Source organism: Trachurus japonicus, chromosome 22 (genome assembly GCF_045865225.1).
Source record: "Trachurus japonicus isolate A0001 chromosome 22, Traja_1.0".
NCBI lineage: Eukaryota > Metazoa > Chordata > Actinopteri > Carangiformes > Carangidae > Trachurus > Trachurus japonicus.
In genome coordinates, this window is record NC_140928.1 from 18,536,602 (window position 1) to 18,562,491 (window position 25,890).

Genomic DNA, 25,890 nt, shown 5'->3' on the forward strand with positions numbered 1-25,890 from the left:
TCAGCCTCCCAGTAAGAGTGAATTTACCTGAGGTTAAAGGCATCTGTGATGATCACGAATATTTTGAAAACTATACATGGTCACAAACGTCGGCAAGGGACGGCCGTCTTGTTTGAATGAGAGCTTTTCTGTGTCTATTCATGTTTCTGTGTTTTCCCTTCTCCCCCCTCCCAGAGACCTGGACTGTCTGGGTCTTAAGAACAGGGCACTGGTCGCTCTGCCCGTCGAGGAGGTGCTCCAAACTCTCAATGACCTCATCACCTATTTCCAGCTCCCTGATGCTGAGCTGGAGCACGAAGAGAGGCAGATCAAGCTGCGCTCACTCAAGAACCGGCAGAACCTATTCAAAGAGGAAGTGAGTTTCACCACAGAGGAGACTTGGCAAACTAACAGTCCGTGATATATCAATTAGTAATACCATGAGCCGTTCTGCAGTACAGCAGAAATAATAAAAACCCAGAGTGAAGGGCTGTGATTGAGGTGATTCTCGGAAGCCGCTGCACATAAGAGTGAGCCTAGAGCAGTAGCGAAGTTGTAAAATGAAAAAAAAAAAAAGTATGTGAAAGGCTAAAGCAATTGATTCTTTGAGGTGTGTTTCAATGCCATCTTGTATTTGGAGGCATTGCATTTGAAGGCGTCAGCAGCTTTGGTGTTATAAGTTTTCCTGAGGCTGGCACAAGTGCACTGAAGCTTTCTGCTAAGCCTCTAAGACCTAAATTGCTTTCATCAATTACGAAATGTCAGCCGCCGTACTGGAGGGGGGGCTATGATGTCAACTATCCAAACTCTTCTTAACTCTAATAAGCTACAACAATGTGTCACCATAGCCTCAAGCCAACATGAATGTGAATTAGCTAAATTGAATGTATGTACCTTTTTTTTTTTTTTTTTACAAACATTAGCATAAAACATGGATGGTTTAATATTTGCAAATTATGCAAATTTAAGCAGTTTAGCTCTCATCCTATTTACCTGCCTTTCTGTGCTAATGCACCAAACGAGCACACGTCTGTCCCACCCCTAATATATTACATTTAGAAGGTCAATTTGTCACTGCAGACAGCTGACTCGTGATTTCTCCTGACATTATAAATCATCTGAAATTTCCATTTTGTCTTTTTAATGCTCTCCATTTAGCATATCTGATCACTATAGATATTTCTCAGTAGTATAAATCATCGTGACACGGCCACCAAATGAGTCAGGAGGGAGCCATAGGGCTGCGTTCAGGATGGTCAACTAATTTAATACTGCAGGAGAAGATTTTCGCCAAATTACGCTCTCATAGTAATAACAGCCTGTCGTCGATATCAGATCTATTTCAATGTTTAAAATGCATTTATTCCATAGTTATTTTACCCTCATGCGTATGTATGTGGATTTAATAATCAATCTATGGTGAATCATTGTGTTTTCCAAGGGCATGCTGACTCTGGTGTCCAACTGTATTGACCGTCTGAACGTGTACAACAGCGCGGCCCACTTTGGGGAGTGTGCTGGGTCTGAGGCCGGAGCAGCCTGGAAAGATATTCTGAACCTGCTGTATGAGCTGCTGGGTAAGAAGCTCACACACGCACACACACACACACACACACACACACACACACACACACACACACACACACACACATACACAATTGAACCACTTCCCTACTGTAATCAATCACAGAGACGAGAGTCGTCGTCTGAGGATAAAGTAGCTGCGAGTGCGGTGGCTCAGTGACCAACAACTGTGCTGACCTGGTATTTAACCGGCCATTTACAGACGCCTCGGAGTGGAGGATTGAATTCAGAGGCTGCCAGAATTGAAACAGCCCCAACAAATACACACAGACACACAACACACATGTGCACAGTGCACACACACCATAAACACCTCCCATCTCTAATACTCACAACAACCACAGTCTCTCATTCTTGCGGAAAAGACTTGATGGCACGTGGCCCGTTTCATACGAAAGAGCTTTCCAGTTTATGTGATGTGCTTCCAAAGCATCCGCCCAATAAGATCAGTCGTCACACACCCTAACACACACATACCTACACAAATTTTGGCTTTTGGACCATTATATGTCAGTTCTCATTACTGTCCGTGCTGTTTTCTCTTTTGTCCTTGCTTTACGTGTGTCTTCCTATAGCCCAATGTCATCCATCCTGCTTTTTCAAATTCACTTTACTTCCTTGCACAGCTAGAATATGTTCTGTCAAATACGGACATAGCTCACTAAAAAGACTTGGCATGTTTGTAGAAAAAAAAGGAAAAATATACATATCTTTTTTTTTTTTTTGCTGTCTTCCTCTGTTTGAAATTCCTGCCGTCGTGTATCCGATGATTACAATGTTTGGCTTGAATATTTCCACTTCACTTCATTTGTTATGACATAAAAGGTGCATTTATGAGCAAAAGAAAACTGAGCAGGTGTGATTTTCCTCCTGTCATGTTTCCGCCTTTATGTAAAGTTTATCTCATTCAGCCACGCTGAAGCCCCTCTGCCCTCCGAGTGTGTCCTTCACACTCTTATTTACACTGATTTCACCTCCTGGCTCGTATTAGAGTTCCAGCCACGTTCCTCTCTTCCCCCATTCCCTCCTCCACACACCTGCTCCAGCGCAACGCTAAGTGGATTTGGGATGCCTCCCCTCCTTTCTTCCCCGCCTGTCTGTGTGACCCTGTCTTTTTTTTTCCTTTTTCTAGGACATATGTGGGTGTGGTTGTCCGCGTATGTTTATGTCTTTTCTCCCCGTGTTGCGCTCCCTCTCTCTATCTGAGGCATCTTCCAAATTAATATGTATACGGGTGTCAGAACCTCTCGCTTACCTTGGCTGTGAGTGTGCATTTAAGGTGTCCACCTTTGGGTGACATTGTTTTCGCTGTTGTGTAAGGAGTGAGATTTGGCAGTGCACTGAAGGGGATCCATCGGACAACTTTGAAGACAAACAAGCGACACTGTCATCTCTGCCACAAAATATTGAGTCGTGCGCACTTTTTCCCTTCTATCATGCAGCTGCGCTAATCCGAGGGAACAGGAACAACTGCACCCAGTTCTCCAACAACTTAGACTGGTTGGTGAGCAAGCTGGAGAGACTTGAGTCTTCCTCAGGTACAGTCATTATTATTCCCACACACACTGAGCCTTCGGTTAGACAGCAGCATTTGTGAGTTACACTGCACAAAGCTATCAAAATCCTTTGGTGACAATCCAGCTCTCCTCAGCGGGGACACTAGTCTTAAAAGATGTAAAAAAAAAAAAAAAATGACAGTGCGTCCTTAAAAAAAAAAGTAGGTTCTCCTGCTTTTTAAATGAATAGTAAGGAATGTACCAGCAGCACTGAGTGTTCCCTGTTGATCTACGTGGGTGTCTCTTTGACAAGTGTCCTCTGTTGTGTCTTCTCCTCTGCGGGTGCTAACTAATTGATGAATTTTGCGGTTATGCAGGCATCCTGGAAGTTTTGCACTGCATTCTAATTGAGAGCCCAGAGGCCCTCAACATCATCCAGAGAGGACACATTAGGTCCATCATATCGCTGCTCTACAAGCACGGACGTAACCACAAGGTGAGCAGCAAGTAGCGTTTCTTCAGTCAAGTGCTAATGTGGGGTTCCATCTCCACCGTGTGTATAATGAGATAGAGCTTCAAAGAGAAGGTTGTATAATTGAACCTATAGTTGTAAATCACGTAAATGTGTCTGTGGTGTGGGTGGAAAGTGGAACCACATACTGAGAATACAGAATAGCAATTTAGAATAAAATGATTTGAAAATATGTTAAATTTGTTTCTAGCTGAGCGACAGACAAGAAGATCTACGGTATACAAAGCACATGTCTGTAAAGTCAATATGTGGCTGTAGCTGTATATAAAAACATGAAAACTGGAGACTGAGAGAAACATCTGACTATGCAAATGTAACAATATACTGCATCTGCTAACCAACACGTCAATAGTCAAGACCAGTATCCTCCAGGGTCTCAGATAGTTCCCCGGCTAATTGAATGGATAATATTCATTCATACACTTTAGTTTTGTGCATTGTGCTTAAGAAAGGCTGGTTGGTTGACTTTGTTAACTTCAACAGAGACAGTCTTGTCGGTTCGTCCTGTTTCTGGTCTTTCAGCTAAGGTAACCTACTGCTGGTCTCAGCTTCACTTCAGTCTGAAGCTGAAGGCTTTAGTCAAGCAAGAAAGCACACAACTGAAAGTGAAAGTGCATTGTGTCTCTTCGTCTTGCATCCAGTCATCCTCCAACTCTTTCCTTGTTTGGCTAACCAAAACAGTTCACTGAAAGCACATTAATTACCGTTACAGTTCCCCTTGGGCCTGATTGTCACTGACTCATCTCTTTAGCTACCTGGGCTTACCTTCCTCCCGCAGCATGCAAACTTCTATCTCGGCAGGAGCTTCCCGGAGGTTTGGGTGCAGTGCATCCGCATCATGAATCAATCAGCTTAACAGTGAAATGAGATCACGAGCGGGCAGTGAGCCGGGCTGAGTCATAAATCAGCCCAAATGTATCATTTTTCCACAGAGGCAGGAGAAAAGGACCAATGATAAAGCGAAGGTGCTTTGGCCTGTCACCCTTGGCTGAGCTCCTCGGCCCATTTAATTCTACGGCTTTGTTAACCTAACATCAAAGGGATATTATTGGACATGTTTTTGCCCCCAATAAGCATCATAGAGCTATTATGCAGTGATTGCATGAAAAGAGGCTGACCCTAGAGCAGCAACCTGGACAGTGATTAGAGACAACGATAATTAGTCATTTCTTGAAAGGTATGGATTCATATGCACAGTTTAATAGGGAAAATCTGGTCAGTGGGTAATCAGTTATTGTGGTGGGAGGGAGGGTGGCGGGTGCTGTGGTCTTCCCCGTGTTATTGCTGCTCATTTTCTGCCTCCACTTTCCTTTTGCAGATCCTGGATGTGCTCTGTTCGCTGTGTGTGTGTAATGGTGTAGCTGTGCGAACCAATCAAAACCTTATCTGTGATCACTTGCTGCCCAAGAGGGATCTGCTGCTGCAGACCCAGCTGGTCAATGACGTACAGAGGTTAGAATGCCATATACGCACCATTCACCAATCTTTAAACATTGTTCTCTGATATTTAGATTTTTATATTTTTCTTTTTTTCCCTTCATTTAGGATTAATATTTAAAAAATCTAATAAATTAAATGAAGGACGTTAGGTTTAATTTCAAGAAATAACCACGTTACCAAATGACATCAAAACTTCAGGAATACAATTGTTGCACCTCATACCCCAACTATAATTTCCAGTGGGTTAATTGATAATATATTTCTTAAATTTGTAAGTGTAGGGATGGTTTTATTATGTATTCTGACGGAAATATGTGTTTTTCAGAGTTATTTATTGAGTAGAATTATCAAGAGCTAACTTAGCCGAAGTTGTTAGTTCATAAAACTTAATCTCATTGGCATGAAATATAGTAAATTTAAATGTTGTGTTATTTTTGTCAAAGTCCCAATTTACATCTTTAACAGCTTTTGGGTCAGATTCAGTCTGCACTGTTATTCCAATTTTACCATCATTAACATGCCATTATATATTAGGGTGAGTCAGCTATCCAACAGTTAGACCTGGGAAGTACTGGGTGTAAATATTTAAAAGCAGCCGATTCCTATAGGAGAACTAATATGTGTCGTTTGTAATTTAGTGATGTGCAAATCCCTCATGTAACAGCTAGGCTAAGTTTGCAATAATGCAATTGGGGCACTGAACACCATGCCCCGTTGATGTGTTGTAATGTAACTGCCACTGCTGTCCTGCTTTTTGTCTGTGTGTAAGTGTTGTTGCTGTTGTTGTTGTTGTTGTTGTTGTTGTTGTTGTTGTCGTCCTGCTTGTTGTTTTTGTTTTTCAAATTTCCACACAGTGGACAATAAATGAAACTAACTAACTAACTAACTTGAATTTGCAACCATGCACCTCCAGAGCACCAACCATTTTATTCTGTACCTTCACCATTCCTGTCTTTGGACCTTGTAATTAATTGTACATGGTACATGTCTAAAAATACAAGTCAAGTGTGGTCTCTGTACACTTAACAGCAGAGTCTGCAAATTAGAACGGGGGCAGTATATTCTCAGCCATGACATCATGGTTCAGACAATGACGCACTGTATACTGAAACCACTCATGTTATTTCTTAATAACGTTCAACCTTTAGTCTTTCTACAATAAGAAGAAACATTTTTGTGAGGCAAAGATAATTTAACTCTGATTTTATCTCAGATCTAATTAGACAGTAGCAGAAACTAATCTGCTTTGATCTGCCTTGTTTTAAGATATTACTTTTCAGGAACTTCCTGGGCCAAATTCATTGAAGCAAATTGAATGATTTTATCCTAAAGGCAGGCTTTTTTCATTAGTTTTAAGAGAAGTAAGGTATTACAAATAAAAATGAGAAGATCTTAAATTGCTCTGAGGGATGACTAACGATTTTATGTTTCACTTCATTATCAGCATGAGACCAAACATCTTCCTGGGGGTGAGCGAGGGCTCGGCTCAGTATAAGAAGTGGTACTATGAGCTGATGATAGACCAGGTGGACCATTTTGTGACCAGCGAGCCCTCCCACCTGAGAGTGGGTTGGGCCAACACAAAAGGATACGCTCCCTACCCTGGAGGAGGAGAAGGTTGGGGAGGCAACGGAGTTGGAGATGACCTCTACTCCTTTGGTTTTGATGGACTCCACCTCTGGTCAGGTCAGTGCAAGGAGGGAAAGTCTGCTTTTCTGTTTGTGGAGCTGAGATCATAATAAACTCATGCAATAAAAACTGGGTGGTAACCCTGGTTATAGCCAGGCTGTGTCTAGACAGAATCATTACCCTGCAGGGGCCATCTTCTTGCCCAGACTGTGTGTAACTGTGTGTACAAATCTGTCCTCTGTGTGTATTTCTGTGTGTGAAAGATGTGATACATGCCAGCATCACTCACTAGGCCATATTTCACATAACTGTGTGTGTGTGTGTGTGTGTGTGTGTGTGTGTGTGTGTGTGTGTGTGTGTGTGTCATGAACAGGTCGTATTCCGCGGGCGGTTGCGTCCATGAACCAGCACATCCTGACCTCAGAGGATGTAGTGAGCTGTTGTCTGGACCTGGGAGCACCCAGCATCTCTTTCAGGATCAATGGACAGCCCGTCCAGGGCATGTTCGAAAATTTCAATACAGACGGCTTCTTCTTCCCCGTTGTCAGCTTCTCTGCAGGAGTCAAGTGAGTGTTTGTCATTCCTGTGTGGCTCCACTGAAACATACATTCTGTATATCACAAATATATATATATATATATATATATATATATACCACATACGGTATGCATGTGCAACACACAACCACTGATTCTGATCCAAATGTATTAATCATCAAGACCTTCAAATTGGGCAGAGGTAAGATATGCTGGCTATATCTCTCTGTTGCCATGGTGACTGCAGATAGTGTGATTGACAAGACTCTAAAATGGAATTTCAGGCTCCAGCAGTTTTTCCCATGATTCCATGATTGACTCTTTGTAGAGCAAAGCAGCATTTTGCATTACAGCTTTCACTCTTTGAAACCCAGAGACACTTGACACCAAGAGACTAGTGTGATTTAATTTGGTCATGCCAAGCGCTCAAAGAGTGAATTCATTTCATACTGCCTTGAAAAATGGATTCTCAAAAAGTAATACCATACCTGATAGAGTTTGTGCAGTGGAAAGATAAGTTTCCTCTGAGGTGCTGCAGTAACATTCAAACATTCTGGAGAGTGCTCCGAGTTATTTCATCTTTGTCTGTTTGGGCTTTGTTTTCATTCATATGAGGAAAGAGAAGAGGATTCCAGTTGTGCATTACTTTTCCCCGCTTAGGAGTCAGGCATATTATGTTCTACGAACTGTGGCGTGTTTAATGTCTTCATTGTTCTCCTACACTATATATCATTTACAGAAAGCATTCAGCCAAATCTTCAAGAGCTGTTGAGTCTCCCTAACAAGTGTGTCCAAGTTCCCTCCAACAATAGGTTTTTCAATTTGGATGTGGAAGATGGTGCCCAGGTGTCATTCTGCTCTTCTTTTCTGCCCACCTTTTCCCCCTCCACCTTGCTATTTCCAACTCCCATGTACTGCAGTGCTTATTGATATTATTGAACTGATGCCTACACGGCAGTCAGTTTCTCAGCTCCACATCACACTCCTGACTCTGCTCTTGTTAACTATTACCCAACTGTCCTCATAAAACAAAAACAGATAGAAACTTAAATTACTCTGAGGCAAAGGCACATGAATAAGCAACTTAGATATTGCTCATAAGCAACAGGACTTTTTTTGTAGTACACTTAAATGTACTGTAATTAATAAGAATTACACAGTGGAAATATCCCAACTAGACTTACAATTTAATTTATATAATTTATACAACTCACTTACACTTCATTACACAATTGACTAATCCAAGATGTAATAATTACAGACAACATTATCATTAAATTAGCTGGTCAACAGGCAATGTCACATACAAGTTTGATACTAAGCCAGAGATATTAGCAAGTTTTTTTTTTTTTAAGTATATTTTTTGGCTTTTCATGCCTTTATTCGATAGGACAGTTGAGAGTGTGACAGGAAATGGGAGGCAGAAATGGGGGGAATGACATGCAGGATAGGGCCGTCCGACACGGGACTCAAACCGGGGCCGCCTGCAGCGAGGACTATAGCCTCAACACACGGGGCGGGTGCTCTACCAACTGAGCTAAACACCGCCCCAGCAAGTTTTAATTAACACACCACTTTCTGTGGTTTGTCCTTAGATTCACAGGAAATGGAACAAGGACATTCACATTATACACACTGCGGTTTGCTCAAGTGTCTTTCTCCCTTCTGCCTGTTTTTCACCCGTGTCTTTGGATTTAGGAGAGTTAACGCTCAGTGTTTCAAATGGACAGCTCTACCACATAACAGCGTTAGTGTGGGCTGTGACAGCTCCCAGCTTGTACTCCAACCTGACCCAGTGAACAGGGTGAACATCTCTTTGGAGATGAACGTGCCAGAAAATGACAGCGGCACATCTTCACCCCTAAATAATTGAGGCACTGCAGTCAGAATGGGCCTCGTTGCATCATCACTACTACTTGAGTAGCTATTTTGGGTGGTCTCAGGAGAGTCTCTTCACCGTGATGGCCTGAGACGTTTTTTTTTTTCCAGTCCCAGAGCTAAACCTGTCCCTGTTAGAGCAGAGGCTGGAATTGATTGAAGTGGATAAAGATGAGGAAAAGTAGTTACGTCATATAGCTGCATGGTTGGTTTTCTTTTCACTGGCTGGTTCTTCTATTAATAGCTGTCTGATTATCAAATATAATTGAATATATTATTTATACACACACACACACACACACACACGCACACACACACACACACACACTCACACACACACACACACACACACACACACACACACACACACACACACACACACACACACACACACACACACACACACACACACACACCATTAATTAACTTTTTTGCTTATGCATTTTTTGTGTGTAGACTAATAAAACAAGGCAACAGGTGACCTGTATCTTATCTTGTTAGGGTGCGTTTCCTTCTGGGTGGTCGACATGGAGATTTTAAGTTCCTGCCTCCATCAAGTTACGCTCCATGTTATGAGGCTTTGTTGCCAAAGGAGAAGATGAGGGTGGAGCCGGTGAAAGAGTACAAGAGGGATGTGGAGGGGGTCAGAGATCTGCTAGGCACCACCCATGTCATGTCACAGGCCTCCTTCATCCCCACACCTGTGGAAACCAGCCAGGTAAGCCAATAGGAGTGGAGCATAGCAGTGATAACTGATTATAGTTTAACCTTTTCATTCAGATGAATACTTTTTTACTCATTATTGCCTTAGATTGTGATGCCACCTCATTTGGAGAAGGTTCGGGACAAGCTGGCTGAGAACATACATGAACTGTGGGGCATGAATAAGATTGAACTGGGTTGGTCATACGGCAAGGTAAGACATATACAGATTGTTCCTTTCATTTTATAATACTATTACAACAAGATCATCACTCTGGACCAAAATATAAAAAAAGCATAATCCATGCATTTTGCCATGTTTGTCCGAAATATATACGGTGGCTGAGACGTGTGAGACAAATGCAAAAACCACAACACAAGGGCAAAAGCCAGCCTTAATCAGCCTTACTATCAACAACTTAGGTTAAATTCACCTGATCGACTAAAGTTAGCTAATGGAGCTAGAGTTAATGCTAACGTCTCTGCACAGCTACCTGCATAACATAAGGTTATCTAACGTTAGACGACACAGTACGACAATAGACAACATGGACTATTCTTGACAGTCACATAGTGATCATAGTTAACGTTGGCTAGCGCAAATTTCACTTAATTTTCAAGTAGGCAAGAACATTGCAAGTGACGTTACCTTCAATTGTTTAATGTAACATAATAACATCTGTTTCCGTTCACTCCCGTTGTGTGGCTTTTGTCGTGTTGCGGCTTTTGTTGTTTTGTTGTGGCTTTTGCATTTGTCTGAGATGTCTCTGGCCCTGAAGAAATAAACATCAGTTACATATTTTCTTAAAAACCAGCTTGAAATGCATTAGTCGGTAGTAGTGTTAGAACTTAACCATCACAAAAGCCTGTACATCATCTTGCTTTCTCTTTTATAATTTGCGGTTCACACCAAAAAGAGGGTAAGTGGAAAGAAACGCTCATTCTCCATTTTTGATGCTTTTCATACCACTCATTTAGATGCCTCATTCCAGTTTGTTTGTAGGTAGCAGAGTCACTGTGTTTGTGTTTTAGTATACAGTAAGTCATGAATTACAAAGTATTGTTTCACCCAAGGGCAGAACAGGGTGTTTTGGCAATTTTGGCACAGCAATAAACCAAGAGGAAAACCTGTGTTTTAAGTGTCTGTCTCTGGTTTTCCTCTTTTGAGAGATAAGCCAATGGGATGTCTAACTGATTCTTTAAAGACCTAACCCAGGTTACCCTACCATTAAAATTCAAAACACAGGGTGAGAGTCTGCTGTCTCTTAGCCGGGGCCAGCTACAATCAGTCTGTGTACTAATTACAGCACTGCAGGAGATGGTTAGCTTACTTAGCTGAGCAGAGGGAAACCTCTAGCCTGGCTCCGTTCAAAGTTCAACAGGCTCCAAGAAGTTTCAGGTTGTGTGTGGAAAGTGTGTGAACTAATAAGCGTCAGAGGTGTTGCACAGAGCCAGGCTAGCCATTTCACTCATTTACAGTCTTTATGCAGAAACGGTCTTGTACAGTATTTCTCAATATAATCTTGTAATCTAAAATATATGAATAATTTATCTGCAAAGACTTGAGGCTTTCTTGGTTTATTGTTTATAAGCTAAAGGTTAAAGCCAAGTGACCTGTTTTGCCCACAAAGGAACAGATAATGACATAAACAACAAGGAACACAGCTCTTATGTCTATAATACAAACATATATTTGAGAGTCCTTCCTCTATTACACTGCCACTGCCAGGCAATCACTGCCAGATTTTATACAGGCCCTTATTTCGGCCAGCACAACAGCAGAATCCTTAATTTAGCATGAAGCTATCTGTAAAGTGAGAGACCTGTTTAAATGGGAATATCTACATTAAATTTAATTATGAAGAAGTTTTCTTTACTTAAGCTGAGGGGGTTAGAGCACTAACAATGTGTCAAACAGTCATAAAACTTGTCAAGAGCAGCCAAGATGCATGTACTGTTGAGATGTAATAGTGGACGTTTATTTGGTGCTCTGTGCATTGTGTTTAATTACAGCAGCATTCACTGTAGATGTCCCGTGGCAGAGGGAACAAACCAAGTATTGTCTGTTATTTAGACCTGGTTGCATATAAATACCTTTTTTCATTTGTTGTTTGTTCCACAAATATAATTCTGTAAGAGAAAGACCTGCCAGAGAAGAGATTTCCCATTGAGTTCTTGTACTATTCACAAAAGAGCTGGCTGGTGTTCATTGGACCCACACACACAGCTGCATATCTGTACATAGCCCTGCATGTTTTCTTGGTAAACATCCACCATTGCCATGCCGCCTCCTCTGCGCAGCATTGCCAAGGGAATATTTGCCATAAAGTGCAGCCTCAAGAGAGGTATTACACCTCTCACTTGGTATTCCAGTTGTGCACCTTTCTATCTCCTCCAAGAAAACATGCTCCCTTGTTCCTCTTTCATAACATGTTCACTAGAGTAGACTGTCTTATCACTGCAACCAGTAGCACCTCGTATTCCTGTTTCCTTGTTAGTTCACAGTGACACAAGGCTGTGAATTTCATATGCATATATAGAGTAAACTTTCCTACATGGTGTACATAATAATGGAGCTATTGAAGATACATTGCTGAGGTCTGCAGAGGAAAGTTGAAATATAGTTTTTGTGATTTTTTCCTCTTCTCACAGATAAGGGATGATAATAAGCGGCAGCATCCATGCCTAGTGGATTTCTCCAAGCTGCCAGAAACGGAAAAGAACTACAATCTGCAGATGTCAACAGAAACTCTGAAGTATGTTGAGTGTTGTCAATTGATTTTCTTCACCATCCCTATTTTTGTGTTTGATGAGAAGAAGAAAGAGTGTGGGAAGGAGACAGACAGATTAATTACAGACAAGATGTTTTGTTTGATTTAAACTGTTATTTATGGGCATTATATAAGAACATGGCATTCATGATTAGAGGTAGATATAAACCATAGGGAAGAATAGCTCAAATGGAAAATGGATGTATTGTATGTTGCAGAGGGAAGAGAAGAGGGGCGCTTCATGTAAGCGTAGTAGCAGACTTTAGTTTGTTGCCTGAACTAACTTGCAGGTTTTTTCTTTTTCTTCCATGTCAGAACAGTGAACATATGACTACTGTATGTGTTAGCACTGTTTATTTAAGTCAGAAATAGTGAAATAAATTAAGCATCTTATCTAATTTCAGTGTGACAGTATCCATACTACATTTGTGGAGTCTTTTTTGCTAATCGTTCAGCCGAGGTTGTTGCTGAGCCAGTAGAGTAATTATAATTGAACGTTTATGCTTCCAGATATACTAATTCATTTCTGCTTGGCCATTATTACAATTCAGTGTGTACTAATTATAATGTAGCACATGCCACACAAGATCATTTTGATGTGATGTGGATGTTCTCTTCCCCCATCTGTGAGTATATATCTCTCATTAGTCGCATAAACTTTGTATTTGTAGGATATTCCCATTTTCCATTTTGCTGTTGCTGAAAAAGCCTTACTTGTAGCCTGCTGATCCTGTTCCACTTGTCAGCACTCAACAACATTTCATTGTGGCCATAACAATCCCAGTGAGACCTATTAAAAGTGTTTTACATAAATGCTTTTTAAATGATAAAGGAGAAACGTTGAGGTTTGCTGTGATTAATCCTGATCTGCAGCAGTGGGAGACTCATCTGATGGGTTTCTGAGTGACATCAAACTCATTTTTACTGTCACTTTGTCCTCACAAGGTGTGAAGAAAAATTGTCAAAAGCACTTCACATCCAGCACATTTCCTCGGGGTGTTCTATGGCCTTTCTCTCCTGACAGATTAGGACATGCGCAATTTCACCTATCACAGTTCGGTCTGAACACTCCCAACCACTCAGCTACTGTTGGATCTACATGTACTGTCAGATGAAGAGTCAGGTCAAGGTGTGGATTCAGCACAGTCTGAGCTTGAGCTGTATGTTGTGTTTGTTCCCCCACAGGACCCTGCTGGCACTGGGCTGTCGTGTAGTTCATGTGAATCCAAATGCTGAGGACTCCCTCAAAAAGATAAAACTCCCTAAGAAGTAAGAGTGGATGCTTATATTTACTGGATGTATGTAAACGTAGCCCAGATCAGCCATGTAGATTGTAACCATTTGTTGAAACATATAAAACATCCAACTATCTGAAAATGAAACGGTGTGTAAACTCAAGCATTTTAAATATATTATTATAGTACAAATTGTTACTATTTTAGTTACATTACTGCCAACATACTGCGTGAGCTACTGTAAAGATCTACAGTATTACGAAAATATGGATGTAGGTAAACTAATCCAGGTGGATTTACCTTGTATTACAGCTACATGATGTCCAATGGCTATAAACCATCTCCTCTGGACCTATCTGACATAAAACTGACTCCAGGTCAGGAGCTGCTAGTGGACAAACTGGCAGAGAACGCACACAATGTGTGGGCCAAGGACCGTATCAAACAGGGATGGACCTACGGCATCCAGCAGGTACACTGATGTATTCATGTGCAGCATGTTTAGACCAAAACTGTTATTTTGGTGAAGAATGAAGCTTTTCATTAAAGACTGTTAAGGAAACAAGCATATTTGTTTTGTGCCTGTGAAGAAAACGGTGGGAATATTTTAATTTTATCTTCTGTCTCCAGCATCACTTCTTATTTTCAATGTGCACAGTTTCTCTCTCATGGTTCATTAATTTACCTCCCACACAGTCTATACCAGTGCCCATGTCACACAGTTTGTTTAGTTTGACATTTCCCAGGGATAAGTCATCATTCAAATCACAGTGAGATATTCTAACAGTAAAGGGCGACAAACCCCAGAACATATTACACAGAGCGTACTCAGGACGGGGTGTCCCCTCTCAACTGTTGACCGAACAAACGCTAAAACTGCAGGGACTGTGGCTAGTCAGGTTTCTTGGTATATTGTTGCTAATGTTGCCATGAAATTGGATATGACATATTTTCCTGGAATGAAAAATATTGCACTGCTTCACCCCCATTATTTTTTCATTTCAGTGTGAAATAGATGTTTTCAAAACTAAACAAGTTATGACACCATCTTAAACAGTCCTAGCGTAGTTGGTATTGGGGAAAAATGAGGGTGATACATTTTACTTAAAGGCCTACATGTATATAGATGAAGAAATGAAGAAAATATTACTGACATACCATGTAGAAAATACTTAAGTCATGTATGAGTAACCTATGTTTGTACCTGCTGTCAAAGAAAAGGAACCAACATAATAGTTAATGTTAAGACTCGATTTGAGTTTTTTACTGTCTGTATAGTTTAATATTTAAACATAGTTGACATTATCTTGCTGATGTTGGTCCGTGACCTCTTCACACTTTGTAGATCCATGGTCATAGTTAACAACATATTACCAAACTCTTGTCAGTATGTTTTCACTGAAGCCGTAATAATTCTAGTAGTAAAAATAGTTGTAGCCTCAGTAAAAATAGTAGTAACTAAACAAACTGCCTGCAACTTTCGTAAGAAAAGCAGGATTTCAAATGAACCGCCAGTAGTATTAATATGATCTCTATGTTTTTAAATTGGCGACTTGACTCCCCAGTCACTGGGATTGACAGCACAGTCAACTCCCTTGAGTCACAGTTCATGACCTACGCAGAGATAGTTAGGGGGATGGGTTTGGTGTATAAAATCTTCTTGAACTGCCTCCCCTCCCCACTGCAGGATCTGAAGAGTAAGCGTAACCCTCGCCTGGTTCCCTACGTTCTGCTGGATGAACGCACCAAGAAGTCGAACAGGGACAGCCTGCGGGAGGCTATCCGCACCCTGATTGGCTACGGATACAACATCGAGCCCTCAGACCAGGAAGGCGGTGAGTTTGACTCATTCATAATCGGTTTCCTGGTTTACAATCTACAGTCTGACAGTGTGACCACTCTCTCCTCGCTGTAGGACAAATGGCTGAGCGGCTCAGCATCGACAAAGTTCGTTTCTTCAGAGTGGAGAGGACGTACGCTGTGACGACTGGGAAATGGTACTTTGAATTTGAGGCTGTGACGGGAGGAGACATGAGAGTGGGCTGGGCCAGACCTGGATGTAAGCCAGATGTGGAACTTGGCACAGATGAGCTTGCCTTCGTCTTTGATGGATACAGGGTAAGCTTTATTCAATTTAACCTAACACATATCTTAATTGCATTGCGTTACACTGCACTACACCATGGTGAAAATTTCCTCAGAACTCCAGGGGGGTGCAGGGTTGGTGGAATAAATGCTTTCTTAATACCATCAGACTTACTTGTCTTATGCCTTTACTTAAAAGAGATTTAGATTTTTACCTTAATTAAACAGCTTCCGAGTAGTTGTGATGGTGAAAGGACTTGTTACGGGGAGAATGGAGGCGCTCTGCCTTAACCCTAACCCTCTTGGCCGAAAACCAACCTTGTAAGATCAGCGCCCTCGACCCGCTGTCCGAGATCTTGTCTCGCGAGAAACATGGACTGCTTTACTATGACACAAACATCCTGTAATTCATAAACTCTTGTTAACGTTACCCACCTCGGTAGACGTCACTCCATGGATTGCCTTCTCGCTGGCTTTGTTGAAAACAAATGCTGAATCCGAGCAGTTCAGAAAAAGTACACAGACAGTTTGTATGCAGTAGTTATGGAGTTTTTTTTATTGATTGAAACTTTCAATAGTGGCCCAATGGGGTCCAATATCATATTAAAAGCCCCTGAAAAGAGCATAATAGCATACAGTAAGTAGACTTGGCTTCAAAACAGTAATATAAAGGTCAGTTTTTGTGTTGCATATGCTGCAGTTTATTTTGATTATTTTGAATGTCTTGTGTATGTTTTTATGTTCACAGGGCCATTGTCTGAACATGGGCAGCCGTTTGTTCGGGCGGTGCTGGCATGCTGGGGATGTGGTGGGCTGTATGATCAACATGGAGGACAAATCCATGATCTTCACCCTTAATGGAGAGATCCTCATCACCACTAAGGGCTCAGAACTCTGCTTCACAGACTTTGAAACTGAGGATGGTGAGAAAGTGTGTGTGTGTATGTAAATGTGGATAGGATGTGTGAAAATACAGAAGCTGAAGGTTGAATGTCTGACTGATAGGTGATTAAAGAGAAAGAGTTGCTGGTCCTGTGTCTTTGGATCTCCTCCACTCATGTTTTAATGAAGCCCTCACATGCAGAGCAGGGGGCATTAACCTGGAATGACCATGCTGGGCACATAAGTGAAAATTAAGTGGCTCCCTGTAACAAAATCACCCTTATTTAACGTGACACTTGTAAATTGCCTTTTTGCAAAAGCTGGATTGATTTTTCCTCCCCTCCTGCTGTCTGTGTTCTCAGAGGCTTTCTGCTCTCTCTCCTCCTCCCTGCTTTCCTTCCTCTGGCTGTCCTTCAGGATTCATTCCGGTGTGTAGTCTCGGCTTGGCTCAGGTGGGTCGTATGAATCTGGGGAAAGACGCTAGCACCTTCAAGTACTACACCATGTGCGGCCTTCAGGAAGGGTTTGAGCCCTACGCGGTCAACATGAACAGAGAGGTCACCATGTGGTTTAGCAAGCGTCTGCCTACTTTTGTCAATGTGCCGAAGGACCACAACCACATCGCTGTAAGAAAAGAGACAGAGAAATACTCTGTAGTGACGAAATTGGTGACTTGATCAGAACTAAGGTTTTCTCATTCGTTTTCAGGTGACCAGGATTGACGGCACCGTCGACAGCCCCCCTTGTCTTAAAGTGACCCATAAGACGTTCGGTACTCAGAACAGTAATGCTGACATGGTGTTTTGTCGTCTCAGCATGCCTGTAGAGTTCCACTCCTTCTTCAAGTTATGTCCAGTTGTGGATATGAACGGACTGCATGAGGAAGACACACTTAAAGTCAAACACAGGTAGAGTAGATCACATACTGCGAGCAACTCTGAGCTGCTTTTTTTTGCATGTATTTCAAAATATATATTTAGTGATATCCATCAGCTAGATGCGAGATGAAAATGATTCTTTTATAATAAATAGCTGTGGTTTATGATGACATTTATAAAATTATATAAAAATCCTTAAAAGGTATCCATTGAGATCTGTGCGGCACAGTGATGAAAGCAGACGAGTGGACTACAGCAGCATCACTATGGTACCGACTCACGCTTTGTTCAGAGTTCACTGTGGTCACAGTGGCTATTTACAGCGTTTGCTAACTCTGCTCTGTGTTGTTACAGTACTATCATTCAGTGAGAGTTTTCGCTGGTCAGGACCCTGCCGGCGTTTGGGTTGGATGGGTTACCCCCGACTACCATTACTATAGCAACAATTTCAACCTCGGCAAAAACAGAACGGTGACTGTAACCCTGGGCGACGAGCGGGGACGAGTCCATGAGAGGTGAGACCGTTTCTGGTTACCAACTTTTCTTCAAGGGTGAAACCAGCACCCTGTGTTATGCCTCTGTCTGCTTAACCATGATGTAAGCGAAGACGTTCACTGATGACTAATATTTGCACTCTGGTAGTGTGAGGAGGAGTAACTGCTACATGGTGTGGGGTGGTGACGTGACCAACGCAGCTCACACCTCCAGCCGCAGCAACGTGGACTTGGAGATTGGCTGTCTGATCGACTTGGCTACCGGCCTGGTGACATTCAATGTCAATGGCAGAGAGATATCCACTTCCTACCAGGTAGTGAATTAATATGGCCTATGAGTTAATGTCTAACTAGATATAGCTCATATGAAAGTTCTAAATAAGACAAAAGAAAGTTGTAGTTCAGTGTATATTTATGTCAGCAAGTAAATTGAACGAAGAATGAAAAGAAATGAAAGCGAAAAAATTAATTTCAGGACATTTTTAGACTTTTAGTTGTAGTCATTTTAAGGACTTGTAGCTTCTGCCATCTATTCATTTACTGTCTTAAAGGGATAGTTCAACATTTTGGCAAATTGGCTCATTGCCATAATCCATATAGTCATAGCAGTAGGTTCGTTACCTTTAATTATCGGTGCAAGCTATTTTTAGAATGGCGGAGCAGGACCGTGAGCTGCTCAGAGCTACGCTACGGAGGCTCATGGGATTTCTTGGTTTCACTCATCAAACTCATCAAATACACAATCCAACAACTCCACAACGCTCTGGTGGGCAATGGGCCAATTTGCCAAAACAGACCTTTCTAACTGTCTATCAGTCCATCTGTGGTTTGTTCTGATGACCTCGAGGACCAGTCACGTTGCAAAGACGGAACAGAGCAGTGACGTCTGTATTGTTGAATTTCAGGCGTTGAATTTGCCTGTTCAGATGTGCTCTGTGAACCAAATCTTAAAGAACCTTTTGGAGGGTATAATCTTCTTATGTTCCCCCTCACTGAAATTCTGCGAGTCTTCACCCAGTGCTGAGTCATCTTGCCTCGAAAGATCATTCGCATACACAAACATACACACACATACACACTCTCTCTCTCTAAGTAGTGGGTTTTCATGATGCACCATTAAGCTGCTTTCCACAAGTCATGCTCTCTCACTGCTGCTCAAGCTCTTGATGTGTTGCACTTCCTGTTTGGACCTTTCATGAACTCCCTGCTCTGTTTTTTTCTGATTCAGGTGGAACCGAACACAAAGCTCTTTCCTGCTGTGTTTGTGCGGCCCACCAGCCCAAACCTCTTCCAGTTTGAGCTGGCTAAAATAAAGGTAAAGTCCCCCCTTGGTTCCTTCAAAACAGCCTTTTTCTGTGATGTGTGTAGCATTGGCATGACAATGGCTCACAGAGTGTGCCTCTCTCCTCCAGAAAAGTATCTCCAAACAACTCAAAATGACTTTTCCAAGTTAGGAAGTAGTGGGCAGAGGTCAGTGTGATGAATGAGTATGCAGAGCTTTTTGATCACTCCAACTGTCTGTATTTGTTTGCCCTCTTCAGAACGCCATGCCTCTTTCGTCAGCCATCTTTAAGAGTGAACATAAGAACCCGGTCCCACAGTGTCCGCCCCGTCTAGATGTCCAGACCATCAATGCAGTGTTGTGGAGCCGCATGCCCAACACCTTTCTAAAGGTGGAAACGGCCAGGGTCAATGACAGACATGGCTGGGTGGTTCAGTGTGTGGAGCCCCTGCAGATGTTGGCAGTACACATCCCTGAGGAGAACAGGTGCAAACAAGAACTGACATACAGCTGAAATAATTTGTCCAGTAGCTGATCCACCGCAACTCCAATTTCGACAATGAGTCAATTGCTGTTATTAATTTTACATAAAAATATAAAAGAGTGACGTCTTTTTTAAGGTTTTAAGGTTTTTCTGTCAATATAAAGTGAATCGTTTTGGAGCTAGGCCTATTTTCTGATATTAAATTAGTTTTATGATTCGTTGATCGATCAAAAGACATTAAAGCCATTATAAAGAAGTGAAATTATTAATGACACACCATGGTGAGGTCTACTGTGCTTGCTAATGTGAGGTGTTTAACTACCCTGTCAGGCCTCAATAGACTAAATAGAGCCACTAAAATGTATTTTAAAACACTGTCCTCTTTCCTTCCAAAGATGTGTGGACATCATGGAGCTGTCCGAACAGGAAGACATGAAGAGGTTCCACTATCACACACTGAAGCTCTACTGTGCTCTGTGCGCTCTGGGCAACACCCGTGTGTCCCACGCCCTCTGCAGTCACCTCGACCAATCCCAGCTCTTATACACCATCGACAACCAGTACCTGTCAGGCATGTTACGCGAGGGCTTCTACAACGTCCTGATAAGCATCCACCTAGAGACGGCCAAGGAGGCGCGACTCATGATGAAAGACGAGTTCATCATCCCCGTAACGGCCGAGACACGCTCTATCCGTCTCTTCTCCAACGCTTCCAAAAAGCACCTGCCGCCAGGTGTGGGGCTCAGCACCTCGCTCAAACCACGCCTCAACTTTGTGCCTCTCTGTTTCATCAGCAACAAACGGGATCAATATCTGTACAGTCCTCAAATCCCGCTGGATGCTCTGAAGGAGAAAGCGATCTTAATGTTGACAGAGGCCGTTCAAGGTGGAGGGCACCACATCCGAGATCCTGTGGGAGGAGGAGTGGAGTACCAGTTTGTGCCGATCCTGAAACTCATCAGCACCTTGTTGACTATGGGCGTAATAGGGAGTGACGACGTCCATAAGATCTTGCTGCTCATTGATCCGAATGTGTTCAGAGAGACGAACGAGGATGGGGCCACGGGGGCCACAGACAAAGAAGGACTCACAGGGACGGAGGAGAAGGCGGTGGAGGCTGGAGAAGAGGAGGCGGCTAAAGAGGCTAAACAGCCAATGAAAGGGCTGCTGGAGAAGAGGCTGCCTGAGCCTGTGAAACGACAGGTAATAACTAACACACATGAGCAGATTTTGTATTACTCTAGTCTGTGTGTTAAACCTTAATATAAACCACGGAGGGTAAATCACCAAAGGATGTAAAATCGATGAACATCTTCATCTACAAGTGCCAATTCACTTGCTAAAGACTAACACAGCTGTGCTCTCAATCACATGCTCTATAACTGCTCCACTGTAATGGACCCATTCAGAAGTCAATCACACATGAAACGGCTCCATCTTTGTGTTGAACAAATGATCTCTTGGGTAAAAATGTCTCTTTAATAAATGAGATAATGTGAAGCCATGAGGTTGTTTGTACGTATTCCTAAAAGACTTATTGGTAACAGCTGCAGCTAGGCGTGCAGCAGTGATGTAAACGTGCCTGTCTCCTCCCCCTGTCTGTTCCCCAGATGTGCGAGCTGCTTCACTATTTCTGCGACTGTGAGCTGAAGCACCGCATCGAGGCCATCGTGTCGTTTTCTGACAACTTCGTCTCCAAGCTGCAGTACAACCAGAAGTTCCGCTATAATGAGCTGATGCTGGCCCTCAATATGTCTGCTGCTGTAACGGCAAAGAAAACCAAAGAGTTCAGATCTCCCCCTCAAGAACAGGTGAGGTGACAGTTGGCACAGAAAAAAAATATATATATAATGGAAACACTGATGTACATGAGTTTCATGTCACCACCTTCCCAGAGAGGGTAATATAAGATTTTATTTCATTTTCTTCACTGTACATTTACAATGAAATTTAATAAGGTTTCAGAAATGCAGGTATTTCAGATATTTTTATTCATGTACTTTGCAAGAGAGAATATATTACAGATTTACAATTATGACAGATGTACATGAAAGGGAACCCCAAGGAAGCAGAAACTGCTTATAAGTAGAGGACCCAACACTCAACAACAAACAACAAGGACATACTCTATCCCACAACCCCTCCACCCCACCCTCCCACACCCCCCCACACCCGCATAATCACAAAAACACCCCGAGACCCGCACCCTTTGCTAGCCATCTATTGGTACACGCAGTCATCAACCTATTCTATACACAAGCACCCACACACTCCTACAAGGTACACATATACTCATAAACAGTATTGTTTCCAAGAGGTACATGATTCTGACAATGGTTATATTGTAATTACTTAAATAAGGCAAGATACGTGATTCTAGGCGAAACATGATTCTGGCGGAGGTTACAAATATATAGTATATGTTGATATGAGATACATGATTCTTGCTGAGGTTATATAATAAATAGTACATGATTAGGCAAATACATGATTGTGGCAGAAGATATATTATACGTAGGAGGACAGGAGTTTCTTTCTAACATTTTTTTTAAAGGCAGAAAAGGACTGTGAATATTTAATGAACCCATCCAGCCCATTCCAAATCTGCGGAGCCCTGCAGACCACACTAATGCTGGTACTTTTGAGTTTCCGCTTTTTCCCCAAAATAAGATTTTTTTTCCTGGTGTTGTGAGTGTGCAGGGGATGGGAGATTGGGATGAGCTCACACAAATGATCATTTAATTGATTGATAACCTGATACATAATACAGGCATTATGATAAGTATTAGAATCGGGAAGCCTCAGGAGATCAAGAGAGCAGAAAAATCAGACCATGTCAATGCACGAATGATTTTCTTTTGTAAAGAATGTAGTTTTCTGAGATGACTAGGGAAAGTATTACATTACTTTTACTGGTACTTACTTTACCAAGAAAGACTCCAAAATAGTCAAAACAACCAGATACAAATCACAGAAAGCCATCAATTCTTTTAAACAAGACCTGGTGAAGCAAAATTGGAACAAGGTCTATGTGGAAGACGTAGATGAAGCTTATGATGCATTTCTGTCCACAATAATTGCCCTCTATGAAAAAAACTGTCCACTAGTAAAGAAAGTGGTGGAACAAAAATATGCTGAGAAACCATGGCTAAACAAAGGAATATTAACCGCTTGCAAGAAGAAAAATCTGTTATATAAAGAGTATTTAAAGAAAAGAACAGCAGAGGCCGAAAACACCTATAAGAAATACAAAAACAAATTAACACAAATCATGAGAAGCAGTAAAAAGGATTATTATAGTAAGCTATTAGAGGACAATAAGAATAATATTAAAAACACATGGAAAATATTAAATGACATCATAAAGACAGGAACGGGGAAGGTAAGATACCCTAGTTATTTCCTGGACAAAAATGACACTACTACCGATATGGCCTCAATAGCAGATGAATTTAACAAATTCTTTGTCAGTATCGGTCCTGGTTTGGCGGGGGAGATTTCAAATACTGGCAGTACAAATGGTGTAGAAAGTAAAGATACATATGTCAAGGAAACAATATTTATAAAAGGTACTGATGAAAAAGAAATTATTGACACTGTAAAAATACTCCAGAATAAGAAGTCTGCGGACTGGAATGGTATCGATATGTCCACAGTAAAAAACATAATTGAATGCATAGCAACACCTTTGAAACATATCTTTAACCAATCTCTACAAACTGGTATCTTTCCAACAAAAATGAAGATGGCTAAAGTCATACCAATATATAAAGCCGGAGACAAGCATGTACTCTCTAACTATAGACCTGTTTCACTGCTGTCTCAGTTTTCGAAAATATTAGAAAAAAATTTTCATACAAGACTAGATGCATTTATAACAAAACACAAAGTGTTGTATGAACAACAATATGGCTTTAGAACAAACAGGACAACTTCACTGGCACTGATAGAATTTGTAGAAAAAATCACGGAGGCAATAGAAAACAAAAACTATGCAGTAGGGGTATTCCTGGACTTGAAAAAAGCATTTGATACCGTGGACCATGAGTTATTAATAAAAAAACTACAAAAATACGGTGTCAGAGGGATAGCACTATCTTGGCTATCCAGCTATCTAACAAACAGGTATCAGTATGTTGAAGTAAATAACTCTAAATCACAAATGTTGAGGGTTACCTGTGGAGTACCCCAGGGCTCAGTGTTGGGACCATTGCTGTTCATACTATACATTAACAATATATGTGAAGTATCAAAAATCCTGAAAACTATTCTATTTGCAGACGATACGAATTTGCTGTGCTGTGGAGACAACTTAGAACAACTCTTGGATACAGTGGAAAGGGAATTGAGTGGGATGAAAATTTGGTTTGATGAAAACAAATTAACATTGAATTTAAGTAAAACGAAATTTATAATCTTTGGGAACCGAACCATCAACACAGAGAAGAAAATTATGATACATGATGTAGAAATCGAAAGAGTATCCGAAATTAAATTCTTAGGTGTACTAATAGATAACAAACTAAGTTGGAAACCACACATAAATTATATTAAAGCCAAAGTATCCAAATCAATTGCAATACTAAATAAAGCCAAAGATCTATTAAATCAAGCCTCCTTATATACACTGTACTGTTCCTTTATTCTTCCATACATCACCTACTGTGTGGAAGTGTGGGGGAACACTTATAAAACCAATATAGAACCAATCTTTTTGCTCCAAAAAAGAGCAATAAGAATTGTTAATAAAACCCCCTTTAGGGAATCTACAAATCCACTTTTCATCAAACTTAAAACCTTAAAATTCCACGATCTGGTTGATCTTAAAACTATCCAAATCATGTATAAAGTAATAAAACAACAACTACCTAGCAGTATCCAAGGGTTGTTCCAGTTGAGGGAAAGTATGCATAACCTGAGAGGAAAATGTATATTTAAAAAACCACCAGTAAGGACCAACATGAAACGCCACTGTGTCACAACAAAAGGAGTTAATTTGTGGAATAACTGCAGCAACGACCTGAAAATGTGTAACAACTTAAATGAACTAAAGAGATTATTTAGAAACAAAACCCTGAGTTCCTATGCGGTGGACTAACGTTTTGTCTTATTTTATTGTGTTTCTATTTTAGGGACGGGACTAATTATCCTGAATACATATATTACTATGATTGTTTTATGCATGTATATGTGTTTATGTATGTGTGCGTATGTATATGTATGTGTATGTGTATACATATGTGTGTGTGTGTATGTGTGCATGTGAGTGTGTATATGTATGTATATGTATATGTATAACTTATTATTGTCATTATTATTTTGATTAACAGTATATAAATAGAGGGGGTAGGACCAGAAAAGTTTTTAACTTCTTCTTACCCCTTTTGAACATGGCAGGCAATTTTCTCTTAGAGATGATGATTGCCAATATGCACTTATCTGATTTTTTTTTTTATTTTTGTTATTTGGTTTGTTTTTGTTTTTATTAGCCTATGACATGTTCAATAAAGAATCGAAATCGAAAACTTTTACATTTACATTAGCTCTGTTTTCCCATATGGGAAAGTCGTCTCAGATTTATGGACCCCTCTATATTACAAAATGATTATATTCTATTTTCAAACATATCAAAATGGAGGAAATAATGAAGAAATAGACATCAAAGCCTTTATATAAGGGAAGCAAAGTAAATCCAATTATTTTGTGAGAATATGCCTATATTATTTCAAATCAGTATGTCATATGTGACATGGGTGATGATCTGTGGACACACACACACACACACACACACACACACACACACACACACACACACATACAGATAACTTTATCCCCAGTCCTTTCACTTGTCACAGTCCCATTATTTCCATAGCTCTTCTATAAGTTAAAGCAGAAGTAAGCGATCCGGTTGTTTTGGCTAACTTCTTGTCAGCCGATGGAGTTAGCAGTCCCCGCCCTCGTCCCTACGCCACCACATTCACGCGCATCCCTTGGCTGCACACA

General features: G+C 41.2%; 1 protein-coding gene across 1 annotated transcript in view; it reads left to right on the forward strand.

The window, feature by feature from the left end:
- LOC146963900 (ryanodine receptor 3) overlaps nucleotides 1-25,890 on the forward strand; it is a 141,932-nt gene that overhangs the window by 62,222 nt on the left and 53,820 nt on the right. Inside the window, exons 15-38 of the mRNA XM_085767928.1 lie at nucleotides 175-355; nucleotides 1,421-1,556; nucleotides 3,006-3,101; nucleotides 3,437-3,555; nucleotides 4,910-5,043; nucleotides 6,476-6,717; nucleotides 7,034-7,226; nucleotides 9,576-9,792; nucleotides 9,886-9,990; nucleotides 12,429-12,532; nucleotides 13,733-13,816; nucleotides 14,095-14,254; nucleotides 15,470-15,617; nucleotides 15,698-15,900; nucleotides 16,616-16,790; nucleotides 17,167-17,375; nucleotides 17,458-17,657; nucleotides 17,830-17,896; nucleotides 17,982-18,142; nucleotides 18,270-18,435; nucleotides 19,350-19,436; nucleotides 19,663-19,889; nucleotides 20,283-21,090; nucleotides 21,498-21,698. Coding sequence (XP_085624054.1) covers nucleotides 175-355; nucleotides 1,421-1,556; nucleotides 3,006-3,101; nucleotides 3,437-3,555; nucleotides 4,910-5,043; nucleotides 6,476-6,717; nucleotides 7,034-7,226; nucleotides 9,576-9,792; nucleotides 9,886-9,990; nucleotides 12,429-12,532; nucleotides 13,733-13,816; nucleotides 14,095-14,254; nucleotides 15,470-15,617; nucleotides 15,698-15,900; nucleotides 16,616-16,790; nucleotides 17,167-17,375; nucleotides 17,458-17,657; nucleotides 17,830-17,896; nucleotides 17,982-18,142; nucleotides 18,270-18,435; nucleotides 19,350-19,436; nucleotides 19,663-19,889; nucleotides 20,283-21,090; nucleotides 21,498-21,698 — 4,423 coding nt within the window. The remainder of the gene's footprint in view (nucleotides 1-174; nucleotides 356-1,420; nucleotides 1,557-3,005; nucleotides 3,102-3,436; nucleotides 3,556-4,909; nucleotides 5,044-6,475; nucleotides 6,718-7,033; nucleotides 7,227-9,575; nucleotides 9,793-9,885; nucleotides 9,991-12,428; nucleotides 12,533-13,732; nucleotides 13,817-14,094; nucleotides 14,255-15,469; nucleotides 15,618-15,697; nucleotides 15,901-16,615; nucleotides 16,791-17,166; nucleotides 17,376-17,457; nucleotides 17,658-17,829; nucleotides 17,897-17,981; nucleotides 18,143-18,269; nucleotides 18,436-19,349; nucleotides 19,437-19,662; nucleotides 19,890-20,282; nucleotides 21,091-21,497; nucleotides 21,699-25,890) is intronic.